Consider the following 27,272-nt stretch of genomic DNA (forward strand, 5'->3'; position numbering starts at 1 on the left):
CTTTTTAGTCAATCATGTTTAAAATCATGCTTAAAATGTATAGTTTAATTAGGTTTTCTGTGTGTTTGGACTAGAGGAAGGATGGGTTTTCACTTGTCTGCTTTGTCTGCCATTTTGCTCAGTAGTTGTTTTAGGGTTGCTAATATTCAAGAAATTATATATGGTACATTCCATTTATTCCTCTGGTACTTTATCCTTTCAAGGAACTTGTCTGTTTAGTGAACATTACAATGCTGCTGTGAGGTAGATAGGACAGGCATCAACTGTCCTATTTTATAATGAGAACTTGTCACTCAAAACAGCAAAAACAAATTTTATTACACATCTGCCATGCACTTAGCATGGATGTACTAAGTCTTGTACTTAGTCTTGGATGATGGGGGTGAAAAATCAATTCAAGTAACTTGAGGTTAATTAGAAAGTAAACAGAAACATCAAATACCAAACACAATACAGATAGTTTCTTAGCATATGACTTTAGTAGATATTTAATAAACATTTTTAAAATTAAAGGTTACAAGGCAGGGAATTGTTAAAATGAAAAATGTAGAATGTTGATAGTAGATGCCCTAGATGTGGGGAGAGGCGCTTTCAGTGTGGACTGGCTCAGTGGAGGAGGTGGGTTTGACACAGGCCTCTAAGAGGTGAGTAGGATTAGTAGGCAGGATATATTTGGACAGTTCTGGAACAGCTTCTGCACATGAATAAGGCAGCCAAAAACTGGAGACCTGATTGTGTTCAGTCTAAAACACAAGGAGTGGGCTTGAATTTTGTAGAAAACAGGAAAAAGATAATTTATAAGTGAGAGTAACCTGACAGAAACTTTGTTTTAAGATGTTACCATTCTTCAGAAAAGTGGCAGTGAAAGCAGTGGTGGGAGAGGAAGCAAGGGCAGGGGGTGCTGCCTGAGCAGATAAGTGACAAGAAGACTTGACTTGACAGCAGCTCTAGGAACATGAGAAATGACAAGAATGTTTGGTTTTATAAAATCTGAAATGCAAAAGAGGCACTTGATTAAATATACAGTTTACATAATTTGTTTTTAATGTTGTTTAGGTGAATCAGCCCTCAGAAAAGTGGAGCAGAATTCCCAAACCTATCTAAGAGAGATACAGAAAGCTGCTGTTCTCTCTGGCACTCCAGTCTCCAGTGCTCTGCTATGAGAGTGCAGACCTGGGCTTGAAACTCTGTTTGCATTTTCCTATGGAAATAATGCCACATGCTGGAGTTTGATCCCAGGCTATCCCACACTGAAGTACTTAACTCAAGGTATATAGGTATATCACTAACATGGTTGTCATCAGGAAGTATGTTTTAGTTCCACAGCAGATACAGGAACGAACCTCCAGCAAAGTGCCAAAGGTGGCAGCCAGTAGAGCTTAGGTAGAGTTAGCTCTCAGCACTTTTGGGTGGGTCACTTTTTAGTCCCATAAAAAAAAACCCTCCTTCCTCCATCAGTCTCTGCCCAGGAGGGACTGGAGACCTGATTGTGCTCCAGACCTGACAGCTGCTCCACAAATGGACCTCACTCACCTTCTGTGTCTAAGACAGGACACCTGGTGTAGACATTCATGCAAGCCCCAAGTCAGCGAAAATTCACCACTGAGGTTTTGATCATTTGTTAGGCACAAATACCCCACTTCTTTTTGGATTTAAACAATTAAACCCAACCAAGAAAGAGCAGTTCTTGCTTTTACATGTGTTTACCTCTGCCTAATACTATCCAGTTATGCAGTGATACTGCACACAAGAATGTGTGTGTATGTGTATATATACACACACATATATACACATACCCACACATATGTGTATTTTTAAATGGCTATTGTGATTTAAATTACAAAATATACATATGTACACATTTAAAAAATAAAGATGTTGTTGTTCATCATCAACTTCTAGGTTGTCCATCTGGAGTCAGCTCATACCTGTAAGACAGTTGGGTTTGGACTTGTGTTAGTATCACGAGTGTGTTGTGGCAATATCAGGACAAGTGGCCTAGTCTATCCTGCTTGGGCCTGTGGGACCAGCAGAACTCATCTCTGTAAGTTGACCAGCCAGGGTTAAGACTAGAGCTTACAGAGGTTCTTTAGATAAGTGAAGTCTGTGGCAGTAAAGCCTTAAGTAAAAGTGATAATGTCCCCCTCCTTGATAAGATATTGAAGAGGGAAGAACTTTGGAAAGAGAATATGGGCAACCATCTGAGATATAATGCATTGAGTAGCAGATTTAATGTGATAAAATGAAACCACTCACTTACCACTGTGAGAAGCCCTTAATCAGATCTTCTTTTGATAAGTCAATTAGTACCTAAACAAGCACAAATTATCAGTTCTCTTCCTCAAAACTGCATTAAATGGAAACATATTGGGATAAATGAAACAGATCCTAAAAAGGGCCTCCTTGAGTTTTGAGCTATAGCTCTTTTTCTTTTGGCTTTCAATATATAGAACCTCTCCAGAAGGACAGTACTGACACCAACCTCAGTGTCCTAGCTAAAGGTGAACTGCGATTTGCAGTTGTACCTCAGGAATTTACTTAATGAATGTTTTAGAGAAAACAGCTTGCCTTTACTTACAAACTGATCCAGAATTTTAAGCAAGACACTATAGTTTTCTCAACAATAAAAATGGGAACATCATCATCTACTTCACAGAGTGGGCTTTAAGAAATGAGCATAAGATAATGTTTAAAATACAACTACAGAGTGTACAAATACCATTCTTTTTTTGTCTCTCCTTCCTGAGGATTATATTTCCTTTAGGTCTAACATTAAGGTAAAATCACATTCACCACAAAAGTCTTGACATATGAGATCCAAGCTTCACACAATGCTGTACTTGTGAAAACAATATTTAATATCACAGTAGAGGTTCAAATACTTTTGTAGTGATGAACTTGGATATTCTTGAGTTTCTTAAAATAGGGTTTATTATATTATATACTTTAGTTTTAAGAGTATTTTTTTAAAGGCACAAAACAAAAAACCTCCCAGTGAGGCTATATCTTCCTTAAAGTCAGTTCTGATAATAAACTGATGATCCCATCAAAAATTTCAGCAAGGATGTGTTCCACCTGTGAACTCCAGGTAGCCACCAGGAGGGAAAGAGTACCAAGATCCTCTTTTGTACTTACCTTTCCTAGTTCCTTCCTTCTGTGAGAACCAAGTGGTCTACTGTTTTTCACTGCGACATCTAGTGACCTCTTCTTTACTTCATCCATGGAAACAAAAAATTCAAATCTTTAAGGAGCAGAAAGTCATAAATGAGGTTTATATATTTTAATTATTTTCATTGAAAATCTATAGTGTTCTCTCTCTGAACTGTGCCTGCTCATAGGACCACCTCAACCCCTTTTTGTTTTTTTCTGACCAACTAAGGGCTAGGATGCTGAATAATTAGTTTTGCTGAAATTTCATGGAAAAAAAGTGGTCTTTTCCCACTTGTGCCTGTGGAGTAAGACAGGAATCTTAGTACACAAGCTTTGTCACATACTCACAAGAGGCCTCTGGACTCCTTACTTCAGGATTTTTTTTAAAAAAATCTAAATTTTTTAAAATTGAGTGAAGACTCTTTAAATTTAATAGTGCTTTACACTTTTCAAAAGTTTGACATGCATGATTTAATATAATCCTATAATATCTCTTAATTTTTTTAATTGAGATATAAATGACATAGCATTATTAGTTTTATGTGTCCAATAATGATGTGATTTTGTATATGTTATAAAATGATCAGTCTAAGTAACATCTATCACCACACATAGTTACAAAAAAAATTTTTTTGTGTGATGAGAACTTTCAAGATCCACTCTCCTCGCTACTTTCAAATATGTAATACAGTATTATTAACTATAGTCACAATGCTATACATTATATCCCCATGAATTACTCACTTAATAGCTGGAAATTAGTTCCTATTGACCCCTGTCATCTATTTCACACGCACCGTAATCTCCACCTCTGGCAACCACCAATCTCTATATCTATGAGCTTGGGGTTTTTTGTTTGGTTGGTTTTTTGGTATTTTTAGGTTCCACATATAAGTGAGATCATAAGTAATTATCTTTTTCTAACTTATTTAACTTAGTATAATGCCCTCAAGGTCTATCCATGTTGCAAATGGCAAGATTTCTTTTTTTATGGACATTTAGGTTGTTTCCATGTCTTGGCTATTTTAAGTGATGCCACAGTGAATACGAGTGTGCATATATCATTTTGAATTACTGTTGTTTTAATAAATACACAGAAGTAGAATTGCCTGGTAGTATGGTAGTACTACTTTTTTATTTTTCTTTAAGGAACCTCCATACTGTTTTCCATAGCTGCCCATATTTACGTTCCCACCAACAGTGCCCAAGGGTTCCCTTTTCTCCATATCCTTACCAACACTTGTTATTTCTTTTTGATAATAACCATTCTCACAGATATGAGGTGATATCTCATTGTGGTTTTGATTTGCATTTCCCTAATGATTAATGATGTTGAGCATCTTTTCATGTACCTACTGACCATCCATATTTCTTCTTCAGAAAAATGTCTATTCAGAGCCTCTCTCACATCCATACATGACCACTGGAAAAACCATAGCCTTGACTAGATGGACTTTTGTTGGCAAAGTAATGTCTCTGCTTTTAAATATGCTATCTAGGTTGGCCATAACCTTCCTTCCAAGGAGTAAGCGTCTTTTAATTTCATGGCTGCAATCACCATCAGCAGTGATTTTGGAGCCCAAAAAAATAAAATCTGACACTGTTTCCACTGTTTCCCCATCTATTTCCCATGAAGTGATGGGACCAGATGCCATAATCTTAGTTTTCTGAACGTTGAACTTTAAGACAACTTTTTCACTCTCCTCTTTCACCTTCATCAAGAGGCTCTTTCGTTCTTCTTCACTTTCTGCCATAAGGGTGGTGTCATCCACATATCTGAGGTTATTGATATTTCTCCCGGGAATCTTGATTCCAGCTTGTGTTTCTTCCAGCCCAGTGTTTCTCATGAAATACTCTGCATATAAGTTAAATGCAGGGTGACAATATACAGCCTTGACGTACTCCTTTTCCTATTTGGAACCAGTCTGTTGTTCCATGTCCAGTTCTAACTGTTGCTTCCTGACCTGCATACAGGTTTCTCAAGAGACAGGTCAGATGGTCTGGTATTCCCATCTCTTTCAGAATTTTCCACAGTTTATTGTGATCCACACAGTCAAAGGCTTTGGCATAGTCAATAAAGCAGAAATAGATGTTTTTCTGGAACTCTCTTGCTTTTTCGATGATCCAGCAGATATTGGCAATTTGATCTCTGGTTCCTCTGCCTTTTCTAAAACCAGCTTGAACATCTGGAAGTTCACCGTTCACGTATTGCTGAAGCCTGGCTTGGAGAATTTTGAGCATTACTTTACTAGCATGTGAGATGAGTGCAATTGTGCGGTAGTTTGAGCATTCTTTGGCATTGCCTTTCTTTGGGATTGGAACGAAGACTGACCTCTTCCAGTCCTGTGGCCACTGCTGAGTTTTCCAAATTTGCTGGCATATCGAGTGCAGCACTTTCACAGCATCACCTTTGAGGATTTGAAATAGCTCAACTGGAATTCCATCACCTCCACTAGCTTTGTCATGTATGGATGTGAGAGTTGGACGGTGAAGAAAGCTAAGCGCCGCAGAATTGATGCTTTTGAAGTGTGGTGTTGGAGAAGACTCTTGAGAGTCCCTTGGACTGCAAGGAGATCCAATCAGTCCATCCTAAAAGAGATCAATCCTGGGTGTTCATTGGAAGGTCTGATGTTGAAGCTGAAACTCCAATACTTGGGCCACCTCATGCGAAGGGTTGACTCATTGGAAAAGACCCTAATGCTGGGTAGGATTGGGGGCAGGAGAAGGGGATGACATCGATGGCATAACCGACTCGATGGACATGGGTTTGGGTAGACTCCGGGAGTTGGTGATGGACAGAGAGGCCTGGCGTGCTGCAAGTCATGGGGTTGCAAAGATTCGGACACGACTGAGCAACTGAACTGAACTGAACTCATTTTTTAATGAGGTTTTTTTTTTTTTTTTTGCTGTAGAGTTCTGTGAGTTGTAATATAGATTTTGGATATTAACTGCTTACCATATATGATCTACAAGTATTTTTTCCGATTTGGTAGGTTGTCTTTTTATTTTGTTGGTTTCCTTTGCTGTGTAGAAGCATTTTAATGTGGTCTCAAGTTGCCTCACTTGTTTAGTTTTGCTTTAGTTGCCTTTGGTTTTGGTGTCTAATCCAGAAAACTATCACCAAGACTGATGTCAGTGAGTTTAACTCACCTAAGTTTTCTTCTAAGAGTTTCACAGTTTCAGCTCTTACATTCAAGTCTGTAGTCCATTTTAATTTTTGTGTACAGTGTAAGATAGTGGTTGAAATTTATTCTTTTGCATGTGGCTGTCCAGTTTTCCCAATACCACTTGTTGAAGAGACTGTGCTTCCCCCATTATACATTCTTATCTCCTTTGTCGTAAGTTAATTGGCCATATATGTGTAGGTTTATTTCTGGGCTCTCTATTCTGTACCATTGATGTCTCTTTATCCCAGTACCATACTGTTTGATTATTATAACTTTGTAATATAGTTTGATGCCTGGAGGCATCAGGGAGTATGATGCCTCTAGCTTTGTTCACCTTTCTCAAGATTGCTTTGACTCTTTTGTGGTTCTGTGCAAATTTTAGGATTTTCTATTTCTGTGAAAAATGCCACTGGAAGCTTGATTGCATTGAATCTATAGATTGCTTTGTATAGTGTGGACATTTTAACATTATTAATTCTTCCAATTTATAAGCATAATGTATCTTTCCATTTGTTTGTGTTGTCTTTGATTTCTTCCATCAGTGTCTTAGTTTTCAGAGTACAGGTCTCTTACCTCCTTGGTTAGATTTACTCCTAGATATTTTATTCTTTTTGGTGCAGTTGTGAATGGTTTTCTTAATTTCTCTGATACTTTGTTATTAGTGTATAGAAATGCAATGGATTTCTGTTTATTAGGTTTGTATCCTGCAGTTTTACTGAATTCATTATAATAGATTTTTGGTGGCATCTTTAGGATTTTCTTTATAAAGCACCATGTCATCTTCAAACAGTGACAGTTTTATTTTATTTTTTTTTCTTCTTGTCTGATTGCTATGGCTAGACTTTCCAATACTCTGTTGAATAAACCTGGTGAGAGTGCTGGTCTTGTAAAGTGGGTCTACAAGTGTTTCCTCGTCTATATTTTGGAAGAGTTCGGGAAGGAATGGTATTAATTCTCGAATATTTGGTAGAGTTCACTAGTGAAGCTGTGTGGTCCCTGGACCTGTTTGTTGGGAGATTTTTGATTACTGATTTAAACTTTTTACTAGTAATCAGTCTGTTCACATTTTCTGTTGCTTCATTATTCAGTCTTGGTAAGTTGTATCTTTCTAGGAATTTCTTTTTCTTCTAGGTTATCTAATTTGTTGATGTATAACTATTCATAGTCTCTTATGATCCTTTGTATTTCCGTGGTATCAATTTTACAGCTTCTGTTTCCTCTTTTTTTTCCCTTGGTGAGTCTAGCTAAAGGTTTATCAATTTTGATTATCTTTTCAAAGCTCTAAGTTTCATTGATTTTTTTTCTATTGTTTTTTTAGTCTCTATTTCCACTCAACTTTATTTCCTTCCTTCTGTTAACTTTGGACTTTGTTTATTCTTCTTGTTCCTTGAGATGTAAGGTTAGGTGGTTTGAGATTTTTCTTGTTTATGATATATGCATTTACTGCTATGAAATTTCCTCTTAGAACTCTTTTTGCTACATCCCATAAATTTTGTTATGTTACATTTCCATTTTCTTTGAACATATTTTTTCTTATTTGTTTTGATTTCTTAACATGATTTTAGTCTTCTTAAATTTAAGAGTTGTTTGTGGCCGCCTAGTATATGATCTATCCTGGAGAATGTTCTGTGTGCACCTGAGACTGTGTATTCTGCTGCTTTTGGATGGACTGTTCTATGTATTAGACCAGTTCATCTGGTCTACCAAGTCATATACAGCTAATGTTTCCTTATTGAATTTATCAGATGATCTATCCTTTGATGAGAGTAGGGTACTAAAGCAGCCTCCTTCAATTCTGAATGATAAGTTTTCCCAGTAGAGTATTTTCGGTTGGAAGCATTTTCCTTTCAGCACTTTGAATATATTGTGCTACTCACTCCATTCTGGCCTGCAAAGTTTCTGCTGACAGTCTTATATTGGGGGCCGGTGAGGGGGGGGGCTCCCTTATAATGTAATTACTTAGTTTTCTCTTGCTGTTTTTAAGATTCTCTTTTTATCTTTAACTTTAGATATTTTAATTGTAATGTATATGGTCTTAATCATGTACTCAAAAGAGACCTCTGAACTCTTCTAAGTTTACATTTAAGATCAAGGTTGCCAAGTCTGCCTTGTAGATAATCCAGGCATATCTTGCTGTTATAGTTTTGAGAGAGGATTACTAACAAATTAGGTTTGTCACAAAAGTCAACCTCTTATGTTCCCACATAGCAATTTTGACATCCTTTTATGTCAGAGCTCCCTTTGAAGGCAACATCTTTAACTTGTGTGACTGTAGAATATAGGATGGTGCCTAATATTAATAGAAAGTGTTCAATAAATATTAAACAAATTAATTCTCCCCACATTCTTTCTTGATATCAGTGAACTAAAAATGTAGCTTTTGAAGGAATATATTAGTCTTTAGACATGACCCAAAAAACTCAGTACAGCTCTTTTTAAAATGAGTAGTTATTGATCAAGATAAGGAGAAACAAACATTATTAGGTAAATCATCCTAGGCTGGCTAGCAATGTACTCTCTTAGGATCCCACAGCAAAAAGAAGCAAGTACCTTGTGATCAACTTGAAATCAAGAATAAGAATATTAAAGATAACTTACCACCACAGACTCATCAAAAGCAAGAAATGTGATTAGATTCTGTCTACTAATTTTGTCCCCAAGGACATGGGTGGACACACTGGGGGAGGGTATCTGTTCTACCTATGCTTGTTACAGGAGGGAAGACAGGCCAAAGAGCTTGGAACTTTGGAGGAAATTTTAGGTCCTTAGGTTCAAGGTATGTTTGTTTATGTTTGAAAACATCTGACTAGATTCAAATCTTTATGCTGCCAAAGGGGATTCGTTTAAAGAGAAAGAGTGTGGAACATTTCATAATCAGGAACGCTTTGGTCCACACAGGCAAGAAAAGTGGGTAACTGTTTTGCTAAACTTCTCTGGCATTCCTTTTCTCCCACAAAATGTAGAAGCTTCATGACTCTGTTGGTGTCCTGTTCAACCCCACCCCTTCCCAGCATCTGGCAGTTGCCAGGCACACAGGAGGTACTCAGCAAATACTCGAGTGGCTGAGAACTCTAAGCAGGCTACCTGGGCCACTTACGTCTCATCAAACAGGGGCTCCAGGGTCTTCCGTTTCACTGAGGTCTTCTTACGACTTGCCCACCTCCTTTCTGGCAATAAGTAGACACGGACGTAGGGATCAGCTCCACTGCTGGTACAGGGCGTCAGGTTTCTGATTTGGTTTCAAAGACATTAAAGAAAAGAGGCCCCTCGTTTTGAAATACTGAAAGCACTCATTTGGAGAAAGCTGTACTAGCCATACAGCTTTAGATGGCCTTGGGGATAAAAATGCCCTGTAATCTAGACCAAAAAAATCAAAAGTCTGCAGAATTTGGAGGACAAAACATCAGATGCGTGGTTTTAAAAACATGTGTTTTTATGAAGTTTGGGGTAGAGCCAAGTACTTTTCCATGTAAAGGAAGTTGAAGATTCTTGAGAAAATTTCCTGGTTCCAGGGCACCCCAGACAGCTTTGCAGCGGATGTGTCTGAGCAATGCCCTTGGTTCTGGAGCCTGTCAGCTCCATCAAGGATCCTGTTAGAACATTCGAACCTCACTCCTTCCGAGTGACTACCTTGGGACTGCCTGCCCCTGCCATTGCTCCAAGTGCCCCCACTGATTTTTGGTCACCTGATGCTCCCAAGGGATCTTTCCTGGTCCTAGCATCTCTTTACCTGCAGCCGTTGATTAGCACGCTGAGACAGCGCCGCAGACACACGTAACGCACCGTGAGCTGAATCTCACCCAGCCCCTGATGCCCGAGATCCCCGCCTCTGTAAAGAAAGGGCTTGTCATTTCTTTTGCCATTACGGGTGCTGGCCTCTCCCCCCACCCCCAAGAAGCATGTCAGTTAACAAATTAATTCTCATTAAGATTCCTTTTAGTTGGAATTACTTACTGTCCCACATTCATGTATAATTATCCTACTTCACTGTAGGGAGAGCATGGCACCATAGGAAGAACCCTCTAGCAGCATCTGCCTTTATACTATGATTTCTTATGGAACCTTGGGCAAGTTACTGAACCTTTATGATAGTAAGTTCTGTCTTGTAGGGTTATTGTGAAGATCCAATTGCTAAGCCCAGAGTCAACACTTAATAAATGGCAGCCATTGATTATATAATTCCACATTCTTGGCTTTCCATATCATCCCAGTATAAATAACTCTTTAGAATTCAGGATATGTTTTTGCTGTAAGGAACCTTAACAACCAAAGTCCAACACTGTTTTATAGTTGGTATGTAGCTAGAGCCACACCAGACTTTTGGGCACATGCACACGTGCTTTTTCTCCCCACATCCTGTGTTCTTTCTATCCCACCATGCTGCCTTATGAAACCATTTTGTGAAAAACCAGGCCTTGCATAGAAAAATAAGTTCATATCTATTTTTCATGCAGGTCATTTTAGAAAATATTAAGCAGAGAGGTGCATACTCAATGTTGAGGCTGCTATCTGTCAGGTCAAAGCAGGAAGAGGCCAGGGAGTTGAGCGAGGACATGCTGGGAGCCAGCCCCTTGGGTGGCCATGCGAATGGGGAGGCAGGGCATTTCATGGGTCTGGGTGACTTGATGGGCCCCGGAGAGTGGGGGCCTGGCACAGCCAGGTAGATAGTGGCCAGACTCTTCTTCCCTGTGGGTGCACTGTCCTTGCCTTTGGGCTCTGGGCCCGTCTCTTCAAGCATGGGCTTGGTGGCAGTGATGGTGGCAGAAGTGGTGTTCTTGGCAGCTTGCTTGATCTCAGAAGCAGGGTCTGGAGGGCATGGCAGATCTTTAGGGCCCTCTCCCTGGGGTGGGGCTCTAGAGTCCTGGTTGGTGGTGACCTTTTTAATGAACAGAGGGCCTTTCTTTAGGGCTTCAGGTCCTGTGTATGGACTTCCCAGCTCTCGTTCTTCCAAGTGCAGGAACTGTAAGCAGATGACAGGGTTGTTTATAGGCTGGCACACCACTTCCACTTTCTCCTCTGCTCTCACCTTCACCCCTGGGAAGTGGCTCCTTCTCTCTTCTGGACAGAACAGTTTCCTCAAAACTCTGTTCCTTCCTGACTGCCTAATCCAATGGATTTTTATCCCCAGACCATATCTTCTTAATCTCTCTGCCTCTGGCTCCCTCTGACCAAACCTTCTCTTTGCCCTTCTTCCTGCCTCAGTAATTGGCATGAAGACTCAGTTGTGACTCCCTTTTCTCTTTATATTAGTTCTGGCTGCTGGAGACCTGACGCATTTACCTTAGCCTTCCTGTATATCACCAGCTGCCTTCTGGATGTGATCATTTCTAGCCACCACCTTATTCACCATTGCTTTCCCCTAAAATGTGTTTTATATCCAGATACAATCCTGTGCTCCCAAAGTTTCAAACCTCAGCCATTGTTTCTCCTTCTCCCTTTCCCATCAGTCATTAAGACTCTTCCCAGGAGTTTCCATTTCCAGCAATATGGTGATCAAAATATTCTGAAAAACCTCTTGTTAGAAGTGCTTAATAAAATGAAACAAACATACTTCTAAATGCATAGCCAAATTCACAAGAAAGTAGGGGAAATCCCTAGGTTAAAAAAAAAAAGCAAAAAAAGAAAGAAAACTGAAAAAGGTTAACTTTCCCAGGGTTATTTATCAACCTTAGAATCCAAGGGGTTTGGAGATGAGGCCTTGGGTCAGTGTAGGACCCAGGAAGGTGGGATATGTTTTGTGAAAAAGTAGTTTAGGATAAACATTTCACCCACCAGCAAAGACTGATGACAAGAAATATATCTCAGCCTGGACTATGGCTGGCAGGAAATAAAAGTATTTCCTGAGAATATGGCACTGTATAGGCTTGTCTCTTATGAATTTTGGATTCATATTTATATAACCTGTGGGGTCACGAAACCCAAAGTTTGAAAATTAATATAAAAATGGACTCAGGTTTATAATGTTCCTGAGGTGCCTGGTTGCAGCCAAAGCAGAACTTCCTTGAAAGCGAACAACCTCACTTCAAGTCGCAAAGGTAACACTGAACACATGTCTGCAACCCCAGTTACCAAATGTAGAAATGAGTCACCATGAAAAAGCATCAACAGACACAACAGACATCAAAATTTAACTCCCAAGATCTTCAGATAACAGGATTAGCAGACATACATTTTAAGTATTTTCAAATGATTAAAGATGGACTAGAAACATGAAAATAAAATACAACAAAGAAAAGATATTGTAGATTTGGAAAACAAAGTGAAAAATGAAAAAATAGCCTTTGAAATAAAAACCGTGAACAGGTTTAACAGCAGATTAGGCATAGCCAAAGAAAGATTTAGTGGTATGGAAAACAGGTCTGAGGCAATTAGAAGGTAGCAGCAAGAGATAAAGAGATAGAAAATATGAAGGTCAGGTCATGTTAAGCCATGGAGATGATAAGGTCCAGTGTATTCGAAGGAAATGTAGAAGGAGGGATTAAAAGATTGGGAGAGGCAATATTTGAAGAGAAAATGGCTGACAATATCCTGAAATTGATATTAAAAAATATGAATCCATCTCTGAACTTCTTCGCAACACAGGGCAGATACTTAGTGCTGGGGCAGACCAACCCTTGTCCACCCTGGGGGAAAGGGGAGAGATTTACCCGAAGCACCAGCCTCATGGAGATGAGGCTGTCCAGGCCTGAGTGGTCCAGCTGGAAGCGCTGCTCCAGAGTGAGGTCTGCATGGGGGAGAATCTGGCACAGGGGCAACTCCAGCACTCCCAGAGCACACTCTTGGTCGTCATCCAGCACCTGGGCAATGGGCCAGTCACAGAACAAGATGATGACCCAGCCCCACCCTCACCAGCACTGCTCCCTTGGCTCCAGCCAAGACTGAGTTTACTTTGGTAAGTATGTTCTGTGCTTCTCTTGGCCTCTGGTTCTGTTCTGAAAACTGGAAATGAGACCTGACTTGGTCCTTGCCTTCAGTCAGGGCAAGAGAGTGACTCAGGGGAGAGGCAACCATGACCTGTATGAGGCAAGTTTGTCAGTGCCTGGGGCTTTCAGGGATTTAGGAACTGATGAGCTGTGCTGCTGTATGATGGGACCAGGTACATCATCATTAATGTCCTGAGTAGGTTTCAACCCAGGCCACACTAGGTGCTGCTGCTGCTAAGTCGCTTCAGTCGTGTCCGACTCTGTGCGACCCCATAGACAGCTGCCCACCAGGCTCCCCTGTCCCTGGGATTCTCCAGGCAAGAACACTGGAGTGGGTTGCCATTTCCTTCTCCAGTGCATGAAAGGGAAAAGTGAAAGGGAAGTCACTCAGTCGTGTCCGACTCAGCAACCCCAAGGACTGCAGCCCACCAGGCTCTTCCGTCCGTGGGATTTTCTAGGCAAGAGTACTGGAGTGGGGTGCCATTGCCTTCTCCGCACCAGGTGCTATTAATATTTAAAAACTGGAGACTCTGGCAGGGAGCGCCATGGGACTTAAGGATTTGTCCTTCCACAGCCTCCTCCCCAATGACTTTGGGCACCTGCTCATGAGATGCGGGCCCTCAGTATCCTCTCCTGACTCCCTGGGAAACCTGCTCAAGCCCCCACCCCTCACGGCTTAGATGCCTCTGAGCTCTGTTCCAAGAGCCCAACTTCATGCAAACCTTCAGATGCAGCTGTTCAGCGGCCACGTTGTGCACGAAGAAGGAGAACACCTGGCTCCACACAGGGTCCTTGCTGCGGGGACAGGTCTGGGGGCAGGAGAGAAAGGGAGTGCTGAAGGATTAGGTTGGGCAGAGCAGGGTACCAGTGCCCTCTGCTCACACTCTGTCCCCAGGGATAGACCCACACATGCTGCAGCTTGTGGGAGGCACCAGGGCAGGGCAGCCCGACTCAAAGGCGAGGAGAGTGTGCCAGGAACTCGCACAGGGGCTGAAATCCTACCAGCACTAGAACTCACTTCCCTCACTGAGGGAGGTGGTGGGGCGATAACAAGGGGACTGCTGCTGCTGGGGTGATGGAAAGGATGTAGGCTGAGAGCCATGCCTAAGCTTGAACCCTGGTTCTGCTTTCTAGTTCTTGGAGTCACTGATCTCTGGTCCCCAGATTCTTGAACTATAGAACTCTTTTGTGAGGTTATTTTGAAGACACAGTGACATAAAGCGCCTATAATGTGCGCTGGCACCTACTTCAGTGTAAGCTAATTCCCTTCACTTTTGCTTCTCTCCCTGAAGTGTTGGGGTCCCCATTTCCTTAGTCTTTGGCTGCACACCAAGCTGTCTTACCTTGCTCAGGTGTGTCTTCTTGCCTACAGAGAGCTTGACGTAGGAAGAAGGGTCTCTGCTGACTTTATTCTGTGAGGGGACAAATCCACAAAATAGAGATAGCACCCACAGTGCCAACTTGAGACCCCGCCTCTCAACCCTTAGGAGCATCGGTGGGACCTGAGGCCACCCAACCTGCCTCCCTTTGAGAGAAGGCCTCCCTAGTGCTCCCAGGGGCCTGGGCTGTCATCACTGTGCCAGCATCTGGCCTGGGCTGACCCTGTGGGGAGCTTCCAAGTTAAAGACAGGAGGCATGGCTGGATATAGGTGCTTGTTCCCTAGAACTGTGGAGACAGGGTGGAGCTGAGCTCTGGCTTCCCCTGAGCTGTGTGACCCAGGCACTTAGCTTCCTGGGTCCTATTTTTAAACGGCAATAAAAATGGACACACAGCCACCATGGGACTCAGGCATAACAGATGTGGGAGGAGCCCAGTGCCCGGCTCACTGCAGACTCAGTGATCCCCACTGAGTCATCATCCCCAGGCTGTGTACACAGCAGACTGGAAACTGTGGTTATTTGGGAAAAGGAGCTGTCACTTCTTTTCACACACACACTTACCCTGGCAAATCTGGACAGCTTTTTGGCTTGATATTCACCATTTAGGTACTCAAAAGGGCTTCTCTGCAGCACGAGAAGAATAGGGTGAATGAGCAACATATGGACATTTGAAAGTGACGGGCACAAGGCAGGGTGTGTGTAACGCTCTGGCCTTATCACCACTCACCGGCAGGTTGCAGGCGCTCTCCAAGAAGACCACAAGGATGGCAGTGGAAAAGCTCCCATGGTCCTACAAGCAGACACAGACCCTCACTACAAGCAGGAGACACAGACCAGTTTAGGAGAGCCCTCTTCATGGCTCCAGACTGGCCATACCTCCCCTCACAACCTAGCTCTTTGTTGAGGCTGAAAATACAACTGCAGCATGACAGACTCGAGTCAGAACTGGTGGACTTCCCTATGAACTGGGCTGACAAGCACTAACAGAACTTTGAAGGATCCCATCCACCCTGTGTGGAGATGAGGGCTGAGCCAGAAGGTGGGGCTGGCCGTTGGACCTTGAGCAAGATCTGCGGCTTCAGCTCCCTCCCCCTCCCTCCTCCCCACAACACCACTCACACGTGCCCGCCTCCACCTTTCTGCCCAGAAGCCTGACACCCTGCAGTCACCTCAGTCACAGCGTCCGGCTCTGTGATCAGTGAAAGCCATTCCAGCCGCAGGTGCAGCCGCCCGCTCGTTGTGTTGTTCAGCGCAAACCACTGCAGGGGGACCGGGAGGGGAGCTTGGGGACAGGGCCAGTGAGACCCAGTAGGCCCTGATAGGGGATTCAGAGAAGAGGTGAACCAGAGCAGACAGGGTGGGCTCTGGGCTAGGAGAGGTGGTTATGGAAGGCCGGTACTACAGTTTGGGGCGGGAACAATGCTGTCCACAAGGAGGGGGTTGTAGGCGCCAACTCTACCTCATCCACCACTCTATTGGTCATGACATCCCCGAGGCAGATCTGCAGGCTAGAATACACAGGGGGTAAAGGTCAGTTCAGCCCAGGGGCAGCAGCAAGCAGCAGGCACGGAGGCCCACTCTGAAACGATTTCAAGTATCTGAATGGGACCCTCAAGACAGGACCTTATTCGTCCCAAGAATGAATGGAAGACCACTTTGAGCTCAAGCTAAGGAAGAACTCTCTAGCCATTGGGGCTGCTCCCTTTGGGCATGCTGCCCAAGCAGGCAAGCAGCTGTGATCCCCAGAGGGGAATAAGCAGATGCTTCTGGACACACTGGTTCTGGATGCTCAATGAGGGTGCTACTGGCATTTTGGCTGGGATGAGTCTTCATTGTGCAAAATTGCCCATGCGTTGCAGGAATTTAGCTTCTCTGTCCTGTGTCCTCCAAATGCCAGCAGCACCACCTCCCGCAGTCATTGTAATAACCCAACAGGCCCTTCCATTTACAAAACTGCCTCAGATGCCCTCCGGGGACTAAGTATAGTTGGCATGAGTGTGAAAGAAGGTAACACATTCACCGTGTGCCTCCCACCTACCCTAACAAAGCCCAGCTGGGAGGTCCTGATAGCCAGGGGGAGGGAATTAACTCCGTGTTAACTGTTAGAAATGTGCTGGACCTCAAAACACACTTGAAATCAGTTACATAAAACATGAACCATAGACACACTTCTAATCTGTAACATTACGAAAGTCACAACTCCTTTAAGATGACAATTTAAAAATGGTAAGTCACATCTGGTGGTGAGCTATTTCTTAACCTGTCAGATTGTGCCTGTCTCATTTTGCTTCTACATTTTAAAATCACATGTACATGGAAACAAGCTAAACAATTGAGGAGTATGAAGATCTGGGTAAAACTGTTCTGCTGCCTCCTAATCCCAGCCTCTGAGATGAGCAGTGGAGTCGCTTCCACACCAGCACATGTGAACACACACATCCTCCCTGGAAAAATGCGTTGACTGCTTCCCCCACTTCCTTAGCTATACTGAATATCCTCATGGTCAACATACATAGATCCTACTCATCATTTTTAAAAGCTGTAGGGTATTCTGTAGTTTAGCAATGATAAATGTATTCAAATATTCAACCAATGTCCTCTGAGTCTGGTCATGCTTCCAGCTTTTTTGTTTTGCCACCACAGATAGGTCTGCAATAAGTGATTCCGGTCTAATGCTTTTTATAGGAGATTCCTGGAATTGGGATAGCTGGACCAGTGTAATTTTGGGGTTTTGATAGCCCACCCTAGTCCTTTCAATCCTCAGAGCACAGAGGCTCTGTTCCACCATAGCGTGAGCACATGTTTCTTGGGTGCTGGGGCCAGGGCATGCATGCCAGCCTTGGCCCTGCCCACTGCTCCAGATGGGACTCGGGATACATTATGAAGAGCACAGAAAGCAGAGCCCGTGGTGCACAAACCTCAGGACCCCCTCCATTCCTCCAGAGGGCTATGACTCGGGGCTGGACACCCAGGGGACATCTGGGGAGGAGGTCCATGGCAGCAGTATGGAATGGCAGTACTGGCCGCCTGGCAGAGTCACCATGTCAGAGAGTGGTGGGAGTTTCAGGTCCCTGAGTGGTGGAAGTGGAAGTACCTGTGACCCCAAGGGCTAGAGCCCTGCACCCCTAGGCCCAGCTTGGCCCTTCTCACCTGCCCAAGAAGTCGTCCTTGTCAGGATCCTCATCGTACAGGTCCACTTCCAGGTCCTGCCCAGGGACTTCATACACTATGAACTGGGAGGAAAGAGGTGACTTGACCTGCAGGCCCCAATAGCTGATGAAACAGACATCAAGCATGACCCTAGGGGAGCCAAGTTCCAGCCCTGCCTCCTGGCAGCTTGGAGCCCTGGGCAGGTTCCTGCCTTTCTCGGTTCCTGGAGAACCTTACTGGAAGGAGGGAGTGATGCCCTCTCCTGTGGGATGCAGAGACTCAGAGGCAGCTTGTGTAAGACCGTGGCAGGGTTGGGGCTCGGATGGGTGGCTGCTCTGTTTTCTGCCGGAGGCTTGCAGCTTCCAAACTGTGATCCTCAACCTGGGCTGTGGGCCTGCCCTACCCACAATAGGGACTGTGGTTGAACTTAAGGGAGAACTTCAGGCTACTGGCATCTGGTTCTGGGGCAGGGGAGGCTGAGAGAGTTGGGGCAGGACTTCCCCTGAGGTTCTGTGAATTGGAAACTTCCAATGAAGCTGCCTCTGGTCAGGAAAAGAGGGAGGAATCAGTCAATAAACTAGTCCTCCACTGGGAGCGGCCACCTCGGGAAGCCTAGTGGATCTGGGAAGTAGGTCTACCTGTCCCCAACGCCATGCCTCTGGCACAGTGCTGCCCCATGGGTATGTGAAGACCATGAAGGCAGAACCCCATCTTGTTTGGGCAGCACTGCCCGGAGTGGAGCTCTGGAGAGCAGCTGGGAGCTGCTAAGGAGCCCCTCACCTCAAACACCTCGTTCCAGGTGGGGTACAGGTTCTTATAGATGGTCCTGCTCCGGAAGTGCTGCAGGCCGATGCTCACCTTGGCGTAGGGGTCTGACTTGCCTCGGATTCCCAGGAAGCTGTCCTTCTGGGCTAGCTTTTCAGCCTCCAGCAAGTGGACTCTGATCACTCCCTGCAAAATGCCCCAATCTGAGGCTCACAGCTGTTTCGAGGAACCTCAAAGTCCCCAACTTCAGAGCCAAAGCCATCAGCTATCACCGCAGCCCCATCTCACCCTCTCCATGTCTGCAGACAGAAGCCACAGGGCCATGGAGCAAGTGTGGGCAGGACCCAGGGCTCAGTCCACTGCATCAAGATGCCCGCACACATTCCCGCCCTTCTGATCTCCCTGCCTCCAGCCTGCCCCGTGAATGGCCTGTTCAACTGCAGCCATTTCCTCCCCCTACGCCAACCACCACACTGCCTGAGCCAGTTTCCTCCTGTGTTCCATCCCCATCTCTAACCCACATGCAGACTGACATCCAGTGTCATTTCTTCCCAATACCCAGATGTACACACCCCTGTGGGCACTGCATGATGCTCACAGTAGGTCCCTGGGCTCATCAATACCCCAGCACTGAGGCACCTCACTCCCAACACTCTGGGCTACATCTTAAGCCAGAACAGAGCACAAGAATTAGGAGAAACACTTAAGGGGACCAGGAGGCTTCCTGCATAGCACGATTTTTTTAAATATCAGTAAATACATAAGACAGTAGGGGCTGAGAGAGGGCATCAGAGGGCAGACAGACTGCAACCACAATCACAGACAACTAGCCAATCTGATCACACGGACCACAGCCCTGTCTAACTCAATGAAACTAAGCCATGCCGTGTGGGGCCACCCAAGACGGATGGGTCATGGTGGAGAGGTCTGACAGAATGTGGCCCACTGGAGAAGGGAATGGCAAACCACTTCAGTATTCTTGCCTCGAGAACCCCATGAACAGTATGAAAAGGCAAAAAGATAGGACGCTGAAAGATGAACTCCCCAAGTCAGTAGGTGCCCAACATGCTACTGGAGATCAGTGGAGAAATAACTTCAGAAAGAATGAAGGGATGGAGCCAAAGCAAAAACAACACCTAGCTGTGGATGGGACTGGTGCTAGAAGCAAGGTTTGATGCTGTAAAGAGCAATATTGCATAGGAACCTGGAATGTTAGGTCCATGAATCAAGGCAAATTGGAAGTGGTCAAACAGATGGCAAGAGTGAACGTCGACATTCTAGGAATCAGCAAACTAAAATGGACTGGAATGGGTGAATTTAACTCAGATGACCATAATATCTACTACTGTGGGCAGGAATCCCTTAGAATAAATGGAGTAGCCATCATGGTCAACAAAAGAGTCCGAAATGCAGTACTTGGATGCAATCTCAAAAACGACAGAATGATTTCTGTTCGTTTCCAAGGCAAACCTTTCAATATCACAGTAATCCAAGTCTATGCCCCAACCAGTAACGCTGAAGAGGCTGAAGTTGAATGGTTCTATGAAGACCTACAAGACCTTCTAGAACTAACAACCAGAAAAGATGTCCTTTTCATTATAGGGGACTGGAATGCAAAAGTAGCAAGTCAAGAAACACCTAGAGTAACAGGCAAATTTGGCCTTGGAGTACAGAATGAAGCAGGGCAAAGGCTAACGGAGTTCTACCAAGAGAGTGCACTGGGCATAGTAAACAGCCTCTTCCAACAACACAAGAGAAGACTCTACACATGGACATCACCAGATGGTCAACATTGAAATCAGATTGATTATATCCTTTGCAGCCAAAGATGGAGAAGCTCTATACAGTCAGCAAAAACAAGACCGGGAGCTGACTGTGGCTCAGATCATGAACTCCTTATTGCCAAATTCAGACTTAAATTGAAGAAAGTGGGGAAAACCACTAGACCATTCAGGTATGACCTAAATCAAATCCCTTATGACTATACAGTGGAAGTGAGAAATAGATTTAAGGGACTAGATCTGATAGACAGAGTGCCTGATGAACTATGGATGGAGGTTCGTGACATTGTACAGGAGACAGGAAGCAAGACTGTCCCCAAGAAAAAGAAATGCAAAAAAGCAAAATGGCTGTCTGAGGAGGCCTTACAAATAGCTGTGAAAAGAAGAGAGGCGAAAGGCAAAGGAGAAAAGGAAAGATATACCTATTTGAATGCAGAGTTCCAAACAATAGCAAGGAGAGATAAGAAAACCTTCCTCAACGATCAATGCAAAGAAATAGGGGAAAACAATAGAATGGGAAAGACTAGAGATCTCTTCAAGAAAATTAGAGATACCAAGGGAATATTTCATACAAAGATGGGCTCAATAAAGGACAGAAATGGTATGGACCTAACAGAAGCAGAAGATATTAAGAAGAGGTGGCAAGAATACACAGAAGAACTGATAATCACGAAGGTGTGATCACTCACTCACCTAGTGCCAGACATCCTGGAATGTGAGATCAGGTGGAATTCATTTGAGCTATTTCAAATCCTCAAAGATGATGCTGTGAAAGTGCTGCACTCAATATGTCAGCAAACTTGGAAAACTCAGCAGTGGTCACAGGACTGGAAAAGGTCAGTTTTCATTCTAATCCCAAAGAAAGGCAATGCCAAAGAATGCTCAAACTACCACACAATTGCATTCATCTCACACGCTAGTAAAGTAATGCTCAAAATTCTCCAAGCCAGGCTTCAGCAATACGTGAACTGTGAACTTCCAGATGTTCAAGCTGGTTTTAGAAAAGGCAGAGGAACCAGAGATCAAATTGCCAACATCCGCTGGATCATCGAAAAAGCAAGAGAGTTCCAAAAAAAAATCTATTTCTGCTTTATTGACTATGCCAAAGCCTTTGACTGTGTGGATCACAATAAACTGTGGAAAATTCTTAAAAAGATGGAAATACCAGACCACCTGACCTGCCTCTTGAGAAATCTGTATGCAGGTCAGGAAGCAACAGTTAGAACTGGACATGGAACAACAGACTGGTTCCAAATAGCAAAAGGAATACATCAAGGATGTATATTGTCACCCTACTTATTTAATTTATATGCAGAGTACATCATGAGAAACTCGGGGCTGGATGAAGCACAAGCTGGAATCAAGATTGCCGGGAGAAATATCAATAACCTCAGATATGCAGATGACACCACCCTTATGGCAGAAAGTGAAGAAGAACTAAAGAGCCTCTTGATGAAAGTAAAAGAAGAGAGTGAAAAAGTTGGCTTAAAACTCAACATTCAGAAAACGAAGATCATGGCATCTGGTCCCATCACTTCATGGGAAATAGATGGGGAAACAGTGGAAACAGTGGCTGACTTTATTTTTCTGGGCTCCAAAATCACTGCAGATGGTGATTGCAGCCATGAAATTAAAAGACTCTTGCTCCTTGGAATGAATGTTGTGACCAGCCTAGACAGCATATTAAAAAGCAGAGACATTACTTTGCCAACAAAGGTCTGTCTAGTCAAGGCTGTGGTTTTTCTAGTAGTCATGTATGGATGTGAGAGTTGGACTATAAAGAAAGCTGAGCACCAAAGAATTGATGCTTTTGAAGTTTGGTGTTGGTAAAGACTCTTGGGAGTCCCTTGGACTGCAAGGAGATCCAACCAGTCCATCCTAAAGGAGATCAGTCCTGGGTGTTCATTGGAAGGACTGATGTTGAAGCTGAAACTCCAATACTTTGGCCAACTGATGTGGAGAGCTCACTCATTTGAAAAGACCCTGATGCTGGGTAAGATTGAGGGCAGGAGGAGAAGGGGACGACAGAGGATGAGATGGTTGGATGGCATCACCGACTCAATGGACATGGGTTTGGGTGGACTCTGGGAGTTGGTGATGGACAGGGAGGCCTGGCGTGATGCAGTTCATGGGGTCGCAAAGAGTTTGACACAACTGAGCGACTGGACTGAACTGAACTGAACATATGCATTTGCCCTTTAACTCAGTAATGCCATTTCCAGAAATCTATCCTAAGGACCTACTGGCAAAAATATGAAAGACATGTACAAGGCTCCTCATGACAGCACTGTTTGAAATCACAGAAGGCCAGACACAATTCAGCTATCCGTCAGTAGAGACTGGTTGAATAGATACAGTACATTCTCATGGTGGAGTACGGTGTATCACAATGTCATGGGGTGACCCTCACGACACATGTGTGAATACAGCAAGGTGAAGAGAGCTGTAGCCTGCTGCCACCCATCCTAGAAAGGGAGACTATGCCTGCAGTCAGATACGCACACACAACCATACACATGTATATGCTCATATTAGAAAACAAACAATGGAAAGAAGGATAAACCTTTACTTATAGGGGAGGCAAGAACTAGGTAGTAGAAGCCAAGCTCCTTAAAATAGTTTTTCATATTGGACTTTAGAAGAGTGCAGATATTTCACATGATTGTAAAAGGGCGTTAAGATGAAAAACAAAAACAAAAAAACCTCTAGAAATAGGGAATGGAAGGAAACAAATCAATGGAAACATTCACGTCCAGTTGTCACAAACACAGAGAGGAACCAAGTGAGTTTAGATTGTAGCAACTTGATGTACATGTCCAGTGGGATGTGCCCTAAGGACAGAATGTTTACAGTAGTTTTGATGTAGGCGACGGTGCTGTGTTGTTATGCTGAGGCTGCTAAACCTGCAAGGTGGGGTAAGGACCACGCATCCCCCTGTGTGACCTGAGGGGGCTGATGCCTCCCACCTGGCACTGATGGTAGAAACAGGCACCTCCCCTTCTCCTGAGGCCCTGACTCCCTGCCCCACAGCCAGGGCACCTTCTGCAGGGAGGCCATGTGGCTGTCCCCAGGGGCCTCCTGAGCTGGGCCCAGGATGGGCAGGGGCAAGGAGGGTGGGCACCCAAGGAAGCCCCATGTCCTGGCTTCTTCCCAGCACATGCGAGGGTCCTTCACATCACCAAAGGATGGAGTGGGAGCCTCCTGTCCCTGAAGGGAAGGTGGCAGGCTCTGGAGTTTTCTGGGGGTGAATGAGGCTGCCCACAGATCCCAGCACAAGCCCTGCGGGGGACCAAGGTCCAGGAAGAAATGCTCCCTGGGCTTTTCCCTTCCAAGACAGGTAGCTTTGGGCAAGTCATTCAACCTTCCTGAGTCTCAGTCTTGGCCCCATAAAATGGGACGCCAGGCCCTCACAGGGCAGAAATAAGCATTACCAGCTGAGGATATACCCTTCTGCCTGGCCCGTCTGTCCTTCAGCTCTGGGCCCGGCACTCTGTAGCCAGTGTGAGTACTCACACAGGGCAGAGGGAAGCGCAGGTTGGTTACGTCCAGCCCCTTCTTCACGGGCACAGTCACACGGTTGGGCAGCACCAGGTGGGCGGCGATGAGGTCCTCCAGCAGGCTGTCTGTCATCTCACTGGGGAGAGTGGGCATGACCAGCTGTAGAGGGTGGCAGCAAATCCCCCAGGCTGCCTGCCCCTCTGCCCTTCCCTGGACCTGGAATGAGGAGCAGAGCTTGGGGGCAGATGGGTCCATCCCAGCAGAGAGCAGCCCTGACCCCAACCTGTCTGGATGGGGGATCAGGGGAGGATGTGGGGTGTACATTTTGACAGCCCCCCCCCCCCCGATCCTGCTCTGTTCCTCTCTGAAGCATCACATCATGGTAACCAAAAGCAAGGACCTGGATGCTGGGTTAGAATCTCGGCTCCACCAACCACAAGCTGTGTGACCTTGGAAAGTCACTGATCTTGACCTCAGTTTCCTCATCTCTAAAATGAGGATCTCAGTTTCCTCATCTCTACCTTCTGTTATAAGGATGAGTAAATACATGTGAAGTACTGAGAACAGTACCCCACGTCCAGGAAATGCCAGGTACATGTTCACGACTGTAGCTCTTCTACTCCCTGACATCACCTTGAAATTCTCTTTATTGCCTGACTCCATCTTGCCAGTACAAGGAGACAGGGCAGTGCCTACAATAGGGCTGGCACACAGTAGGTGCTCAAGAAGTATCTTCTGAACAAAAGAATGCATGACTGGATTCTCTGTGCCCAGGGGGCAGAAATCAGTGGGAATGGCCCCAGTGAGTGAGCAAGTGGTCCTCCCAGCAGGCGAGCCAGCTAGGGGGCACCCTGGCTCATCCACTGTCCCTCCCTCATGGAAGGTGTGTCCACCCAGGGCTAGAGCCCTTCTCTGCTCCTCTTGGGCCCCAGGAAGGTAGGCTGCTCAGACCAGCTCCTCCTTGCTGGCTTCTGCTATGACAGCCGCCTGCCCCCTCCCACACTGGTGTCTGTGATGCCGTCACCATGGGCAGGAGCCATGTGGGCTTCTCACACACACATGGGTCAGGGAGGAGTGAATAAGAACAAGGAGGACACTTGTGTGTGTCCACACCTACTGTGCTAGTACCACACATACCTGAGTGTTCTCCCAAGGAACTCAAGACAGAGGAACTAGGCTCCCATTTACTGACAAAGAGCCCAGAGAGGTGAAGGAACTTGTCCAAAGGTGCACAGTGACTAATGGGGGGCCAGGAGCCTGGCCTGCTCCCAGAGCCTGCACTCCGCCCCATCAGCCCACGTGGCCTCCTCTGGGACATCTCATCTCATGGTGTCACTCCAAACACACCAACCCTGACCCTCTGGAGGGGCAGGTCCCACGCGTCTCCTGGTGCAGAGAGCAGGGAGGGTTCAGCTGTGGGGCAGCTCCTGTCACTGACCACACAGCCCGGGGGTGGGGCCCACCTCGGCTCTGCCTAGCGGTCCGCACAGGCCCTTACTTGATTCCTGGCACATCCAGCAGGTTGGTCAGGCCTGTCCAGTTGATCTGCAGGTGCTGCAGGGGCAGAAGGGGGCAGTTAGGCTGGAAGGAGCCAGGAGCCCAGGCTGAGCACCCTCACGCCCACCCCCATGGGGAATTCAGCCTGTGGGGGTAGGGGCGCCCTCTGCAGGGTGCTGGGTGGGTGAGGCACATCCCATCCTGCTCAGGACCAGGGCTGTCAGGTGGGCTGCTTCCTGCTGGGACCACAGAAGCGGCCCAAGCGCACGACCAGGCCAGCCTGGCATCAGAGAGCCTCCACTCCACCCTAGGCAGCTGTGTTCGGCTGGCCACTTCTCATCTAGCCGGCCTTCTTCCTGGTCTTGGGGACAGCAGGGTGGAGCTCCTCAGGCCTCCCAGGGGGCATATGAGATGATGGGTCTAGGTGGGCTTCGGCACATCTGTTCTTGGACTCAAACCCAGTGCCTGGGCCGCGGGGGTGAGCACCGGTTCACAGGGAGTGGCAGGCCTGCCTCGTCCTGGGGACTCACTGGCTTTTGAAGGAAGAACATAGTCACGGCTCCCACAAAGGGCTTGTCCACCAGTAGGGGCTCCAGGATGATCCGCAGCGTGCCCTGCAGCTGGACGGCAAGGAGGGACCTCAGCTGCCCTTCTCCTCATACCTGTTGCACTGAGCGAAGCCGCTGCTGGCTCATTCGTGCCCAGGCCACCCCCAAATGTCAGGGCCACCTGCCACCACTGCAGGGACCGCACTCAGGGAAGAGAAGCCTGCATGCAGCAGCCACCCTTTTGCTGGCCACCAAGGGTGCCGGCTGCCCTCCACTGCTGTGCTGTCTGGGGGCCTTCAGCCTCGCCCACAGCTGGGGCCCAGACATGCTCTCCAGCTCAGCTCCTCCACTCCTGCCATAAGCTCTGCCTCCTCCATCTACCTGGGTTTCTCAGCACCCGCTCAGCATCCGTAAAGAGCCTCTCACTTCATGGGGTCATCGAAGCCTCTTTGGCAGGGGGATTCCACCAACAGCGGCAGGATGGGGCAGTCCTGAGCAGCGGGGTAATGAAGCCCAGCCACCAATTCCTGGTCGGTGATCTCGGGCCTGGAGTCCCTTGATTGGTACCAGCCTCTGTGCCTGGTGTCATCGCCCCCTCTGCAGCCTCCTCCAGTGTCAGCCCGCTCCCCGTGCCCTTAGCAACCCTGGAGGTAGTCACACCAGCCTCCACCCACCTGGATCCCATTCACACCAGCCTGTATCTTCTGCAGCTCCACGCTGATCTCACAGTCCCCGATGTAGCTGGAAGTGGGGAGGGAGGAGGAAAGTGCAGGGGAGGGGTAGGTCCACGACTCAGAGAGGTCAAGAAACCTGCCCAGAGCAGCCCAGCACAAGCCTGAGCCCTGCATCACCTGGATGTGGACTCCCTGTCAGCCTCGGCCTCTCTCAGCTCTGTGAAGACATTACCCAGACTCCTAGAGACAGTGCCCAGGGACGCCACACCCAGGTCTCATGTGGATCCCCACCTCTGCCCTCAAGGGCAGCAACTCTGGGCACTACCTCATCCCATGACACCCCATGGATGCCAAAGAGGGCGTCTGGGGTGCACACCCTACTGTGCTTCCACCCCATCTCTGCCCAGGTCTCTGCCCCAAGACCTCAGAGAAGCCCTGCTGCCTCCCTCCAGCCATTTATGCGGGTTGTTGCTGGGGGTAACAAGGTGGGCCAGTAGTAAGATCTCAGAAGACTGAGTCCAGCTGGCGCTCCTGCCAAGCGACAGTCAAAGGGAGCCCAGAATGGGTGCCGTTGAAGGTAATCAAGGACTGAAGGAGAAGCAGAGGGAGAGGGCAGCTATCCAGTATCTGCAGGGTGCAGGCTGAGGAGCCAGACATCACAGAAATGCTGAGTGTCCCCTGAAGAGTGGGGTGAGCCCAGGGATCCCAGGGGCTCCCTGAGCTGACTGGAGAGCTTGGT

At 46.1% G+C, this 27,272-nt stretch overlaps 2 protein-coding genes across 19 annotated transcripts in view; one reads left to right on the forward strand and one right to left on the reverse strand.

Annotated features, from left to right (window-relative positions):
* The window catches only part of CEP70 (centrosomal protein 70), a 119,837-nt gene extending 102,624 nt beyond the window's left edge, over positions 1-17,213 (forward strand). For 5 of the 7 annotated variants that reach the window (XM_081574060.1, XM_081574062.1, XM_081574058.1 and 2 more), the window contains one exon: positions 11,568-11,875. In XM_081574060.1, coding sequence (XP_081430186.1) covers positions 11,568-11,602 — 35 coding nt within the window. In that variant the 3' untranslated portion in view covers positions 11,603-11,875. Of the gene's footprint in view, positions 1-11,567; positions 11,876-12,899; positions 13,210-15,353 lie in introns of those variants that run through there. The other 2 variants (XM_081574045.1, XM_081574059.1) reach the window with 1 other exon arrangement.
* The window catches only part of ESYT3 (extended synaptotagmin 3), a 54,950-nt gene continuing 28,138 nt past the window's right edge, over positions 461-27,272 (reverse strand). For 2 of the 12 annotated variants that reach the window (XR_014077990.1, XR_014077989.1), the window contains 19 exons: positions 26,534-26,600; positions 25,842-25,931; positions 25,313-25,368; positions 23,830-23,950; positions 18,551-18,721; positions 17,771-17,853; positions 16,080-16,128; positions 15,790-15,879; positions 15,348-15,410; positions 15,182-15,244; positions 14,584-14,652; positions 13,963-14,049; positions 12,965-13,114; positions 10,808-11,277; positions 10,048-10,146; positions 9,415-9,546; positions 3,136-3,212; positions 2,261-2,310; positions 461-1,928 (listed from right to left, as the gene is read on the reverse strand). Coding sequence is in view for 9 of the 12 variants with exons in the window: in XM_081574035.1 (XP_081430161.1) it covers positions 3,001-3,241; positions 9,415-9,546; positions 10,048-10,146; positions 10,808-11,277; positions 12,965-13,114; positions 13,963-14,049; positions 14,584-14,652; positions 15,182-15,244; positions 15,348-15,410; positions 15,790-15,879; positions 16,080-16,128; positions 17,771-17,853; positions 18,551-18,721; positions 23,830-23,950; positions 25,313-25,368; positions 25,842-25,931; positions 26,534-26,600 (2,101 nt within the window). In the remaining 3 variants the exon portion in view is untranslated. Of the gene's footprint in view, positions 1,929-2,212; positions 2,311-2,424; positions 3,242-9,414; positions 9,547-10,047; positions 10,147-10,807; positions 11,278-12,964; positions 13,115-13,962; positions 14,050-14,583; positions 14,653-15,181; positions 15,245-15,347; positions 15,411-15,789; positions 15,880-16,079; positions 16,129-17,770; positions 17,854-18,550; positions 18,722-23,829; positions 23,951-25,312; positions 25,369-25,841; positions 25,932-26,533; positions 26,601-27,272 lie in introns of those variants that run through there. The other 10 variants (XM_081574037.1, XM_081574036.1, XM_081574039.1 and 7 more) reach the window with 7 other exon arrangements.

The sequence above is a fragment of the Giraffa tippelskirchi genome, chromosome 2 (assembly GCF_054371585.1).
Source record: "Giraffa tippelskirchi isolate mGirTip1 chromosome 2, T2T-mGirTip1v1.2.pri, whole genome shotgun sequence".
Classification (NCBI taxonomy): Eukaryota; Metazoa; Chordata; class Mammalia; order Artiodactyla; family Giraffidae; genus Giraffa; species Giraffa tippelskirchi.